This window comes from Periplaneta americana, chromosome 16, assembly GCF_040183065.1.
Source record: "Periplaneta americana isolate PAMFEO1 chromosome 16, P.americana_PAMFEO1_priV1, whole genome shotgun sequence".
NCBI lineage: Eukaryota > Metazoa > Arthropoda > Insecta > Blattodea > Blattidae > Periplaneta > Periplaneta americana.
This window is the reverse complement of record NC_091132.1, coordinates 135,744,972-135,759,200: the sequence shown is the minus strand read 5'-3', so window position 1 is coordinate 135,759,200 and position 14,229 is coordinate 135,744,972. Positions and strand designations below refer to the sequence as shown.

The 14,229-nt window shown below is 35.3% G+C and overlaps 1 protein-coding gene across 2 annotated transcripts in view; it reads right to left on the bottom strand.

Annotated features, from left to right (window-relative positions):
• Window positions 1-14,229, bottom strand: part of LOC138691246 (ras GTPase-activating-like protein IQGAP1) — a 207,117-nt gene that overhangs the window by 188,074 nt on the left and 4,814 nt on the right. For both annotated transcript variants that reach the window (XM_069813067.1, XM_069813068.1), the window contains exon 2: window positions 5,992-6,088. In XM_069813067.1, the coding sequence (XP_069669168.1) occupies window positions 5,992-6,088 (97 nt within the window). The remainder of the gene's footprint in view (window positions 1-5,991; window positions 6,089-14,229) is intronic.

Sequence of the window (14,229 nt, the reverse complement as noted above, 5' to 3'; positions counted from 1 at the left end):
AATAATAATGAGAGTCTAATATATGTGACCCCTCCAGAAGATTTTCATGATACAAACAAATACAGTGATAAATCGGACGACGAGCATGAGGCTTATTTGAATGATCTTGGCGGTAAAATGCTACTTAGTAAAGCGGAATTACAAAAAAAATATGTAATGATGATAATGAAGATGGCATTGTTGATGAAAGTATGCCAGTCTTCTAACATAAAAGCTGCAACAAATGATTTTGAAAGTACATTAGACAAAAATGAAGATGAGGTTTCTCGCACAAGTTATTGCCGTCCGAAAAGAAGGAAGCTAATATATGAAAATTTCCAAGACAGGGAAGGTAATTCCAGGCTAGAAGGCCATCGTACTACTACAACTACAAGTACTAGTATTACTACTATAACCACCAATGTACCGCGCCGTGGTATCATGGTCTAAGGCATCCGGCCTCGGACTCGCGTTACGGAATGCGCCCTGGTTCGAGTCTTCATGGGGGAAGAAATTTTCTCATGAAACTTCGGCCAGTGTATGGGACCGGTGTCCACCCAGCATCATCATGAACTTGTGGAGCTACGATAGGTAGCGAAAATCCGATTTCGGAAACCAGGGAATCATCGTGCTAACCACACGATATCGCCATTCTGGTTGGATGATTGTCCACCTCTGTTTCGGCTTGTGGACGTGAGACTAGCAGCAGGCTGGACGGTCTTGGCCCTTCGTGGGCTGTAGAGCTACAAATTTTTTTACAATCACCACCATCAGCACTAGCGCTAGCAGCAGCAATAGCAGCACCATCACTAGCAGCAACAGCAGTAACAGCGCTAGCACAGAAACAGCAGCACCAGCGTTGGCAGTACCGATGTTAGCAACAGCGGTAACAACAGAGTGGTGGTCCATCTTTGCTTATTTTCTTGATGTTGCCGTAGTAAATGCTGTTTTCTGTACAGAAAAATGAAGCCTCAAAACTCTTCAGAACCGCTCCTCAACTTTTGCAGTCTCCTGGCTTTTACAGTACTGAAAAGGCATGGGGTGAGTTCCCACTAAGGAAAAATTGCTCCCATTCCATCAGGAGACATAAGATTTGATGGTCAACACCACTGGCCAGTTGAAAATGGAACTCAGCGAAGGTGTGCTAATTGTACAGGGAAAGCAAAGTTCATCTGCAGCAAGTGTCAAATTGGACTCCACCCAAAATTTTTCTACCCTTACCACACAAAATAGTGTTGTATAATGCGTAGGCTTGTGTGAGAAGGGCAGTTGAACCACTGATTCTAATATGTATATGCATTTGCTACATAATAAATACATAAATACTATTTGAACTAAAAGAGGGGTTATTCTATTCAGTTACTGTATCACTGACCATTATGCATAGCGTCCTATTTATGGGACGGTCCTTAATTTTTATCCCAGAAAGTAAATAAAGATAAAAATGGTAAGAAAGCATTCTTAAGTTACCAACTAGCAAACTTAAACTCAGAAACGCATTTTTCAAGTAATTAATAACTTTATGCAGTAATGGGTTAAGGGTGTTTGAGAATAAGGTGCTTAGGAAAATATTTGGGGCTAAGAGGGATGAAGTTACAGGAGAATGGAGAAAGTTACACAACACAGAACTGCATGCATTATACTCTTCACCTGACATAATTAGGAACATTAAATCCAGACGTTTGAGATGGGCAGGGCATGTAGCACATATGGGCGAATCCAGAAATGCATATAGTGTGTCAGTTGAGAAGCAGGAGGGAAAAAGACCTTTGGGAAGGCCGAGACGTAGATAGGAAGATAATATTAAAATGGATTTGAGGGAGATGGGATATGATGATAGAGAATGGATTAATCTTGCTCAGGATAGGGACCGATAGCAGGCTTATGTGAGGGCGGCAATGAACCTCTGGGTTCCTTAAAAGTCAGTAAGTAAGTATCAAATACTTGTTTAAAATCTATAAACAACATATGTAAGGTCTATGTCCCATTCATAGAACTCTTGCATCATTTGACTAATAACAAATGAGTTGATCTGTTGTTCTTCACTAGTGCCTAGATATGGTAAAGTGGCAACATTCATGCTTTTTATGTGTGCCGCACTCTCCCCATCCCATTTCCCTCTAAGTGTGAGATGATATCTGAACAGATGATATGGTGAATGGTGAATAGGTAGAGGAGGACATGTACCTTGATCACCGGATTTTAATCTTTTGGATTTTTGTGTATGGGATTATGCAAAAAGCCTGTTTTACGTAACACACATCACCACACCTGAAGAATTGTAGTATCAGATTGTAGATGCTGTCAAGCAAATGAATGTCCCAAGATTGCTTGAGCGCATTCTTGGGTCTTTATGGAGAAGACTAGACAGATGCATTCAAGTGCATGGTCAGCATTTTGAACACTTGCTGTAAAATTCTTCAGTTAGCATGTTCATACTGTACTGTACCTAATTTATCCACAAACTTTACTGTTATTCAAACAGAAAAGTTACTTTCGTGTATGTTTAATCACAATTCTGTAGAGTTGAAGACAAAAATGATTAATTTTACTGTCTCGTGATTTTAAAAAATTGTCACTGTTTTTGTTTGAATTAATACAAAGTATTCAGCAGGCTCCAACCGCACAAAATGGCATTATTTCGTAAACAGTTAATTTGCAGACCCATGTTTACTGGAACTTTTTTGCTTCTCTTCGTTTTTATCTTTCATTCTTAAATTTTTTAACATCACTTGAATCACCTGTAAATTGCACTCTATGGATTTTATCTATAAGGACATTCTCTTAGCATATGCATACAAAATATGTGTAAAGAAGACCACAAAGATCGAAAAGGAGAATCTGAAAATAAAAGAAAATAAGGAAAACTGAAGAGCTCTCTAAGTCCCTCAGGAAGGTTCAGAAATCACGCCACTTCATTGGAAAACAGTTACACCTCATTGATGACAATTTTACTAGCTGTTAAATAAGTCAAACAAGAATAGTGAAGCCACCGGTGTAGCTCAGTCAGCTGAGGCCCTTGCCTGCCAATCTGGAGTTGCATTTGAGCGTGGGTTCAATTACCGCTTGGGCTGATTACTTGGTTGGGTTTTTTCCGAGGTTTTCCCTAACTGTAAGGCGAATGTCAGGTAATCTATGGCGAATTCTCGGCCTCATATCGACTAATACCATCTCGCTATCACCAATCCCATTGATACTAAATAACCTCGTAATTAAATAACCAGGTTTGGGGGAAAAAAAAAGGTTTATTTAAAAAAATAAAAAACATGTTCTTTAACTGTTTTAAACAGTGCCATGAAGTAATGCGTTTTTAAAATGTGTTGTTGTTGTTGTCGTCGTCGTTAACTAATGCTGAGTTCTTGGCAATAAAGCCATTAACTTGCTTGCTCTCCTCACACACAGCATGGTTTAGAGTCTGAAAGGGCTCGACATATGATTCTGATCCAGTTCTTTCTGAAGACTACACAATAAACAAGGTAGTGAAGAAAAAATTCCAATTTTGTTCGTTTTGACAAATAGTCATACCTATAAGCAATAGAAAGGATGCAACTGCACTTTTCCTTGGATACTCAGGAATTATATTGTGTACATTGCGACTCTCCCATTTTTTATTATTTGAAATTTCGTGGATATGGTCGATACTTTGAATTGATTAATCTTTTAACTGTTGAAAATGATAAAGTTGACTTTTTTAAAAATATTAAACATGTTTTATACATAGGGTTGGCAGATGGGTATTGTAAAAATTGGTGAAATTCCAAATTTATTAAGAAAAATTCGGAAAACCAGCATTTTAAACATTTTAAATTTATCACACTGTTTATTATATTAAATAAGGTTATTTATTCATAAAATTAATATCCTACTAACTAAAAAAAATACATTTTATGAAACTTAATGATGAATTTCATAAAAAAAAATATTTTCAAATTTACCTCAGCTTGATTGCTTATACTTCTGAAGATCTAACATCTATTAACAGCTCAAAATCTGTGCATCAGTGGCTGACCATGACAATATCTTTGGGGGGGGGGGAAATGGAATGCAAGAGGTCAAATGACTTTATTGTCAAATGCCCGGCATTAGAAAACAACAACATCTATTAAGAGTGAGAAATTACTTTTTACAACATTATAAAGCTTGACAGTCCAGTTTTGAATTGGCACAAAGTTATAATTTTGATTTCATTAAAACAGTGGGGCATCTGTTCCTGCTGTTTGACCATTTGTGGTTCATTGTGAGCTTAAGAGGGATTATTCCAAGTGGGCACAAGCCAGTAATATATATCTTTCCACCTCTTTAAATAAACACCTTTTTTTAATGGAGGTTCATCATCAGAATTTTGCTTCCCTAAATATTTAGACGGCATACTTAAAACACTGATTACTTTAGATTTACAATTTATTACTTGGACCACACAACAGAAACACAAAGAAACATTTCCAATCAAACTGAATATTTGGATTTCTGCTTTCTTATGATGCCACTGTTGAGTAATGATTAGCGAGCAAGTGATCATGAACGAATGATTACTTCTACTACAGAGAAGGCTGCCAAACTTGCATGTATTTTTCGTGCACTCAACAATCAAAACATTTTATGAAGTAGAAGTTTGGTGGTTTAATGACTCAGTGGTACAACAGAAAAAATTGGTACTCTGTGGTGTACTTTTAAAATGTTATTTTATAGCTCAGATTTTCATTTTGAAATTTGAAGCTAAGTTTGTAGAAAAGTAAAAAAAGACTACAATATTTTATAATTTAAACATCTTAAAATCCTTTTCCAGTGGATTTCTTAAATATAAATGATACCTGGGAGGAAATTAAACACAGAATAAATATGGGAAATGTGTGTTATTATTCGGTTGAGAAGCTTTTATCATCCACTCTGCTGTCAAAAAATCTGAAAGTTAGAATTTATAAAACAGTTATATTACCGGTTGTTCTGTATGGTTGTGAAACTTGGACTCTCACTTTGAGAGAGGAACATAGATTAAGGGTGTTTGAGAATAAGGTGCTTAGGAAAATATTTGGGGCTAAGAGGGATGAAGTTACAGGAGAATGGAGAAAGTTACACAACACAGAACTGCACGCATTGTATTCTTCATCTGACATAATTAGGAACATTAAATCCAGACGTTTGAGATGCGCAGAGCATGTAGCACGTATGGGCGAATCCAGAAATGCATATAGAGTGTTAGTTGGGTGGCCGGAGGGAAAATATCTTTGGGGAGGCCAAGACGTAGATGGGAAGATAATATTAAAATGGATTTGAGGGAGGTGGGATATGATGATAGAGACTGGATTAATCTTGCACAGGATAGGGACCAATGGCAGGCTTATGTGAGGGCAGCAATGAACCTTCCGGGTTCCTTAAAAGCCAGCCAGTAAGTAAGTAAGTAAGTGGATTTCTTATAAATATAACAAAACCTGCTTCAGATGGTAGGCCTACATGCAGATATCAGCATTCAGATTGTTTACACTGTATATCCTACAAAAATTCCTTATTAATAATGTTTGTTTGGAAAAAAAGATAAAGTTTGGTTCCACAGAGTCAGGAGCACCACTGTAAATTCATAACTGTACATTTTATAAAAGCCTGAATAGAAGGCAGACATGATTTTATATTGTAAATAAGTAGAATAAAATAAAACAACCAGGAAATGAGAGAAATAACTTCTATGGAAAAAAAAAGGACATGTTTTGATGACATAGCTTTAAACACTGTTTTATTAGTAACAGAGAAATAAATAATAAATGTAACAGAGAATTCTATTGCTTAAAAATTAATATCATATAGTTTTAAACATTGTGTTTAAAATGTTTTAAGCAACGAATAATGTTTTAAACATGCCAGCCTTGTAAATAACCAAGTAAAAAAACATAGTGAATAGTTCTTGGTAGTTAATTTGTAGTTTAATTTAGAAAGTTTATAATTTCAGGTTTATTCTGTTCACATATGTTGCCAAAGGCTTTTAACAGCCAGTTTACCCTTCCTTCAGGACTATCTTACTTTTTTGCTTCTTCCAAGTGACAAAGATATTCATAAGCCATATTCTTCTGTCGAATTTCATCCATCTCCTCGGCTGTATGATGTATTCCATTAATATCTGTAATAAAAATTAAATGTAAGTTACTGGTAGGGCCTACTTTCAATTTCATTTCAAGTAAATGTATAAACCACCAAAATGTAAAACAATGTACAGTCTTAGAAACAATTGATGGTGTGACTCTTGGTAAGAAATGCTACTTGTGTCCCAATGTATATTGGGTTACAGCTATGTCGTCAGATGTTAAAGATGAATGAGGATTTAATCAATATGGCACAGTGAAAATGACGAGACAAATCAAAGCTGAGTATAAGTTACTAAATAATTAAAAATAATTGAATAATAAATACAAGAATATAAATATAATATGCAATAGTGATACAATAGTTAAATTAATAATAAATAAGTGAAAATGACCAGAACTAACAGAGACTATAATTGTAATCAATCAGCACAGAATCTTCTAGAATTCATATACAACTGTGTTCCAATACAGAAGATAGAAATTATAACACTGGCTTCTAAGAATTAGAAAATATAATTCTGTACAGTACTTCACAGTTATTCAAAATGCCAAACCAGTAAATGAGAGGAGGAGTCATTCTGCTAAGTTACAACATATTTCCATACTTTACCTCTGAACGGGTTCTAAGCTACCAAACCAAATATACATAGTCAAATCTCTCTATAATGATATTTGTGGTCCCTGGCAGGTTGTTTTGAGGGTCTGTGATTTATCACATAAGATAAAAAATGCAAGCAGAGTACTGTTTAACCTACAGGATAATACTAAGAGGAGGCGCGCTTGAGTCATTCCACGTCAAATCACACAAAATTATACAAATTTTGACCTTCATATTTCTGATTGCGTTTATATTTTTTTTACCAACTCTATGGGTCTCATAAACCAACAAGTGTATTTTTATTTCCTCTTAGGTCCACATGTTTTTAAAATATTACATGTTAAAATTCGTTAAAAATGTCGCACAATGCAACATTTAAAGCGTCATATTTCTGACGATATTGATGTTAAAATATTTTTGAAAAATGCATTTAAAAGCTTAAAGTACTTATTAAATATTTACTAACTAATTTTAATATAATTATTTCAAATATATTTTTATAATTCAATTTTTAAAACATAGACATCAATGTGAAATAGCCCTATTAAAAATATAAAAAAATGCCTACTAGGTGCACTGAAGTATTCTTAAAAATTCCAGAAAAAATCAGAATGGGATCTCCAATAGTTTAATGGAAATTTAATTACTTATGACAGAATGTGTAGTGGTTGGCGCAGCAGCAGTGGACGGGAAGCATTAAAGCGCGCTAAGAGGTTTATCGGCGCTGGATGATTGACTGAACGTTGCAACATTACACCCAGTACGGATCGAGTTACTCGAGGAAACACTGCTAATTTACTTATTATGATATCTTCAAATAATTGTACATTATGCTTTTCAAATGTTTCTTTTCATTCAAACTTTAAATTTTCATTTGCCTACCTTCTTTCTTGAAAGAAAATTGTTTTACTAAATCTTCAGTTTTTGACAACGGAATGAAAGAATATAATTTTAATGTACCAGTTATTGGTTTTAGATTATGTATCTGGCCTGCAAATTTTCAGTGTGGTTTTTGTGCTTATTGAATGGACAAAATATAAATGACACGTTAGAAATGTTTTTTGTGACTAATCAAACAGTTTTTTTTTTTGGTGTTGTTATAGGATCTTGTATAGGCTAACTCTCGTGGCAAGTCTTTTAACAGTATCTCCAATGCCAACACATGGACCTTTACCATGCGACATTGCAAAGAAGTGTCATTCAGCACTAATTCCATAATCGTCTTCATGTAAGCAATTATTTTTAATTTTTTTTTTATTGTATTGTGAACTTGATCCATTGGAAAAGTAGATGATTTTTTTCATATCGTTGAATTCTTGCTTTAAGAAATTGATTGCTTCGGATTGAAAAAAGTGAAAGGGATTGGTGTCATGTTTCATGGTTTCTGAGATGACATTACTTTTGTAACGAATTTCTGTATCTCCTTTGAAATATACTACGAAAGGATTTATTTATTTATTTAAATATACAGAATAAAAATATATTTACAAACAAGAAAAATAGAAATAAAATAATACAATCAACATAAAAAAGGAGATGCAGTAGTATTAACAAAATTTGAGACCGAATGAGCAGCGCTCGTGTTCGGTCACAGTTCAGATATAATATTAATAGGCCTGTAAGAGAATATAAAATAAAATACAGTAGGAAGTAAAATTAAAATTGTATTGTATTGTGGCTTGGCATATGTTCCAATGCACACCTTGTATTGAATCTTATATTACAAATGAATAATTTTCAGAAAAGTCTGCAATAACTATGTAATTTTCTGGTTGTACCTTTCTTTGCATTCCGTCAAAAATAAAATATGGTTGACTTTTGAATGGATGATGATGCATCTTCTACATGAAAAACTTAACATGCTAGGGAGCCTTTTACTTTTGAAACTTTTCACAGGGGTATCGTTTTGTTGTATCTTTCTTTTCTTGATAGGGGATTCTATTGACATCAAACGCTTGTTTAATTCCTCAATATTACTGATTTCTAGCACTGTAGCCATAGAACTGCTAGAAGAAGTACTGGGATAATCACTTTCTCTGTCCGAACTTTCATTTGATTCATGATTATTAATATCACAAGAACTACCGGCCTCACATATAATTTCACCTGACCTATGCGGTAATTGATTGATTTTTACGGAACAAATCACATATTTGCACACTCAAAGACTCCTTTAAATTGAGCTTTATCAATAAGTCGCGACTTACGCGTCTTAGTGTACTTTTCTTTTTAAAAGCGTGATTAGGAAGGTAAATGGATTTAAACACTTGTTATATATTACGCGATCTTTACCATCACTCATGTTGTATAGAAGTCACGTCACTGCGCGAAATTCAAACCCAAACTAATTATTTTTCTCTCCTGCCATCTGTTTACTGTCATAAAGTTTACTGCCTTACCCAGCCTTGCTATCATCAAACACTTGGCTATATTACAGTATAAACATACAACACTGTGAAGGGCTTCCCCTCTTAGCTGATCTGACAATAATAAAATAATTTTAGATAAGATATTTACTGTTCCTTAAGGTATTAATCATTTGATGATTAGTATGGTGACATCAGATGCAACGGGGAATTTCCACGGGCAGCCTTCTAGTTTATGGCTGCAAGCAGTTCATTAGCTGGGCATCGCGAGCGCGTGCATGCCTCCGGAAAATAAATTGTTCCAAATGTATGGGTGCCGATCCCATATTTATAAATGCAGTAGTTTACAGATAATACATCAGCGAACAAGTCTATATTTTTTTCAGATTTTTAACTTGGCTATTTAATATAGTAATTTTGCTTTGAAAAAGAAACGATTAAAAAAATAGGCCAAATTTTGAATTCATTTGTGATAGGACTAAAGTAATAAAAAGTGTTGTATTTCGTCTTTCAAATGCGCCAAACCGCAAATCTCAATTATATGTAGACACAGAGTTCCAAGAGAGTTCATGTAACAGTGCGCGCATAATTTGCGTAACTTCAAATATTCATAACTACACAATTAATAATTGTGCAAATAAAAAAATACTTGTCTCCTTATTTGATGTCTGGAATTCATGAAAAAAAATTCGACCATTTCCAAGAAGATCGTGTTTTATTGCTGTGCGATTTGACGTGGAATGATTCGCTTCCGAACATGGGCAGCGGTATTTCCTCTAAGGTTAGAGCCCAGTTTAGGTGTGTATGTATTAATCGAAAATTAGGGGCTAGAAAATATTGAGAATAGGACGCATGTTTATACGACATTTTTTTCGATTAATACACACACACCTAAACTGGGCTCTAACCTTGGGGGAAATGCCGCTGCCCCTGTTTGGAAGCGCGCCTGCAAGAGGTAACCTGTTAAGAAACTAAATATAATAAATTACACATTTATGTACAGCTGTCAAAAAAAAAAAGTGACCGCATTTGTGAACAGCGAATATTTTCTAAGTCCACTTCGGATAATGGTGATGTTACATAATGCATGCGCTTATAGAAACAGTTTCGGAACTAATATAGCTAGTAAAACCTCTGTTAACTAGTTAACTACCGGTAACTATTTATTAGGCACAATGTATGTTCAGTGATGACTTTTGTTCTGAAGTAGAAGGTACAGTCTTAGAAAATATTTTCAGAATCCCAGACCCAACTAATAAGAAACGCTAAACTCAAATATTCCTACAAACTTATAGAGCCCAACACAACCCCTTCCGAGTTATGGAAAAATCTGAAGGTTATTGGACTTGGAAGGGCTAGTGAACAAGCAGACATACCCATCCCACTTGACCGATTGAACAAACACTTTGTAAAGGACCCGACCTTAAACAACACAACGAAACAAGACACAGTTTTGCCTGACTCAGCTCCCCCAACTCGAGACAAATTCTATTTTACTGACGTCACTCCTATTGACGTAATGAAAGCCATCCAACGCATCAAGACGAAAGCTCAAGGGCCAGACAACATTAGCATATTACTCATACAGAAAATACAAGACATAGTAATACCTACAATTGCACACATATTCAATAGTTCCTTAATCACTTCAACTTTCCCTAAAATATGGAAGCAAGCTTTCATTCTTCCTCTTCCAAAAGTCAAAGTTCCCACTGACCCGAACGACTATAGACCAATCAGTATCCTGCCAGCCATATCAAAAGCACTGGAAAGAATCGTACACAGACAAATTACTAACTACATGAACGAACACAAACTATTCGACAAGTATCAGTCAGGTTTCAGAGCTGGACACAACACAAGCACTGCTCTACTTAAAGTGACAGAAGACATTCGTGAAGCAATCGACCCTAATAAAGTAACAATACTAACACTTCTTGACCTTAGCAAAGCTTTCAACTCTGTAAATTTTGACATGCTCACCCATAAATTGAGAAATCTGCATTTGTCAGAGACTGCTGTTAGTTGGTTCGAATCCTACTTACGGGAAAGACAACAATGTGTTGTATCCGGGAATCGAAGCTCTTCCTGGCTTAACATAACATCAGGTATACCACAGGGTTCGGTACTCGGACCATTGTTGTTCACAATATATGTCAATGATATTACATCTCATGTAAGGCATTGTAACTATCATTTGTATGCTGACGACCTTCAATGCTACATCTCTTCCCGCTTAGATCGAATAAATGACGCTATAGATAAATTGAACGAAGACATTGACTCGATTGTGACATGGACAAAGAAATTCCATCTTAATATCAATCCTGGAAAGACACAAACGGCAAACCGACGCTGTAAAGCACCTCGACATTTCCCCCGTTAAAGTACAGTGCATATCCCTTTCAGTTCTTCGGTAAAAAATCTTGGCATTCACATGGATAATAATCTCAACTGGGACATGCAAATCACAGAAACCTGCAGAAAAGTATATTCTATTATCCACGTGCTAAAAAGGATAAATGTTCACTTCCCGCTTGCTTAAAAAAGTCCCTTGTGCAGACCCTTGTAATTCCCTATTTTGACTATGCTGACATTTTACGGACTGACCTTTCCAGCGACAACAAAATGAAACTTCAACGTGCTCATAATTTGTGTGTACGTTTTGTAAGCAATGTTCGTAAATATGATCACATTACCCCAGCCCTGGAAGCAATAGGTTGGCTTAAACTAGATAAGAAAAGAAATTTACATCCACTTCTCCTTCTCTTCGAAATCTTGAACTCTTCTATTCCTTCGTACCTGTCGTCTTGCTTCACTTACCTTTCTTCCCACCACAATCTGAACACATGCTCTCGCCATGAAACAATACTAACAATACCATCCCATCGCACCTCCTCATACTCATCCTCTTTCACAATAGCCCTGCCAAGACTCTGGAATTCGTTACCTGCTAGCATCAGGGACTGTCGAAATAAAATTCAATTCAAACGCAAACTTACTAGGCACTTGATCAGTAATTGAGACTCGTTCAGACATGGTTTCTTGTAAATAGTTCTCTTAATCTATCACAAAATATTTCAACATCCGGTAATTTCATCACTATAGAATTTTGTTATTCTAGGTTTAATTTGTAATTTAGTAAATACAAAAATATTCTTTGTTCTTAACTTCTATGATAAAATGTATAGCTTTCATTAATCAGGTATTCTTGTCGTACTTTAATTTTTATTGTAATTGTAATTTTAAATTTAATATTAATTGTAATCTTATTGTTCACTAACCGTACCCGTGCGCTCCGCTGCACCCATTAGAAATAAATATAAAGTAATTACATAATTAAAATAGGACATTTGATCCAGGGAACATTCGTGTTTGATAGAAGGATAAATCGTTTAATATGTTACTTAATTTAAATTGCATTCAAATAATTAAAATGCGATCATTTTGGTCCAGAGACACTCATTTGGTGCAATGACAATTCCTTTAACATGTTTCTTAATTTTTATTACATGCAACCATAGCTTAATGAAGATTGACATCATTTAGATTTAATGTGTATATTTTATTTTACTTGTTATAGGTTTCCTTGTTTTCTACTTATTCAGTAAATGGCGCTTGGCCCACTATGGTTCTGAACCCTTCAAATAACTTAAATTATATTATATAATATTATATTATACATACTAGGTTCAAAAAGTTCCCGGAATTTGCTAGCATCATAGAAACAACGTACCTTAAACACTATTCTACAGCATTCCCTTCAAAATAGTTGCCTTCCGCAACAACACACTTTTGCCAACGCGTGTAGAGTTCCTGGAAGCAGGCCTGGAAGCCATTTTGTGAAACCCGTCTTAGTGCTCTCGTCGCGTTTGCGATAACCTCTTCAGCATTGAATCTCCGTCCTTTCAGATGACTTTTCAGACGGGGAAACAGAAAGTAATCAGGTGGTGAGAGATCAGGAGAGTATGGTGGGTGATCCAAAGCAGTTATGTTGTGCCTGGCAAGAAAATTCTTTACAATAATTGCGCGATGAGCAGGTGCATTGTCATGCATAAGGAACCAGTTGTTTTCTACCCACTTTTCTGGACGTTTCCTTCTCACTGCGTCCCAGAGGCGACGGAGGGTTTCTACGTACAATTCTTTCGTTACAGTACGACCTTCTGGAATGAACTCATGGTGCATGAGACCCTGAGAGTCGAAGAAAACTTCCAACATAACTTTGCTTTAAGTGTGCTTAAATGCGACAGGCTCATGTCAGTAGATTTACTGCCATGTGAAAGAACTCCTGCAGGACAAAATTCCGGCACATCCGGCGATGCTGATATAACCTCTGCAGTTGCGAGCGTCGTTAAATAAACCATAACATTTAAAATAACTTTGCCTTTGGAAGTGTCCCTAGGAAATTTTTGCTTCCGAGGAGATGTTTTCGATTTCCACTCAGATGACTGTCGTTTAGGGACTGGGTCGTACAAGTAGCACCAGTTTCATTTTGTTTAAGAAATCACCATCTTCATCAGCCATACTGATCATGTCCCCAGCAAAACACAGAACTTGATGTTTGTACTTTGCTCTGTGGACATACGGTAATTACAAAATGCGACGAACAAACAAAACACTATGATAAACAATTGCCTACAACTCAAAACCAATAATTGCCATTATCAGCAAACTTTAAGGAAATGACATCATGAATGTTACCAACAAAACAAATGTATAATATCCCTTGTTATATATTAATACGAAAAATGGTAGTAAAATTCCGGGAACTTTTTGAACCTAGTAGTATTATACAGTATTATATTATATTATATCAGAAGTTACTGTAATAACATTATAGCATTATGTCCATCTAGAGAAACTACACTTTCCAATGGTGAAATAATAATTAATTATACAAATCGGTTAATTTAGCTTCCGATATTACTTCATACAAACACAGAAACATTCTCTGTAGGCTATCTTTCATAGCTTTCGATTGTTGCTGTCCAAGGCCCCTTATAGACGAAGTCATTTGTTTTTTAATTCATTACACGGCCTTAGATGGCAGTTATTTTAATTTTAAAACTCATTTATCTCATTAAATATCAGTCCTATCAAAATTTTTCAAGGAATAAAACTTATCGCAAATTATTTTTAAAGAAACTTTTGTTATGTAACATTTTTCACAAAAATCAATAAGCTATATATTTCGATTTATTTAATTCAGGCC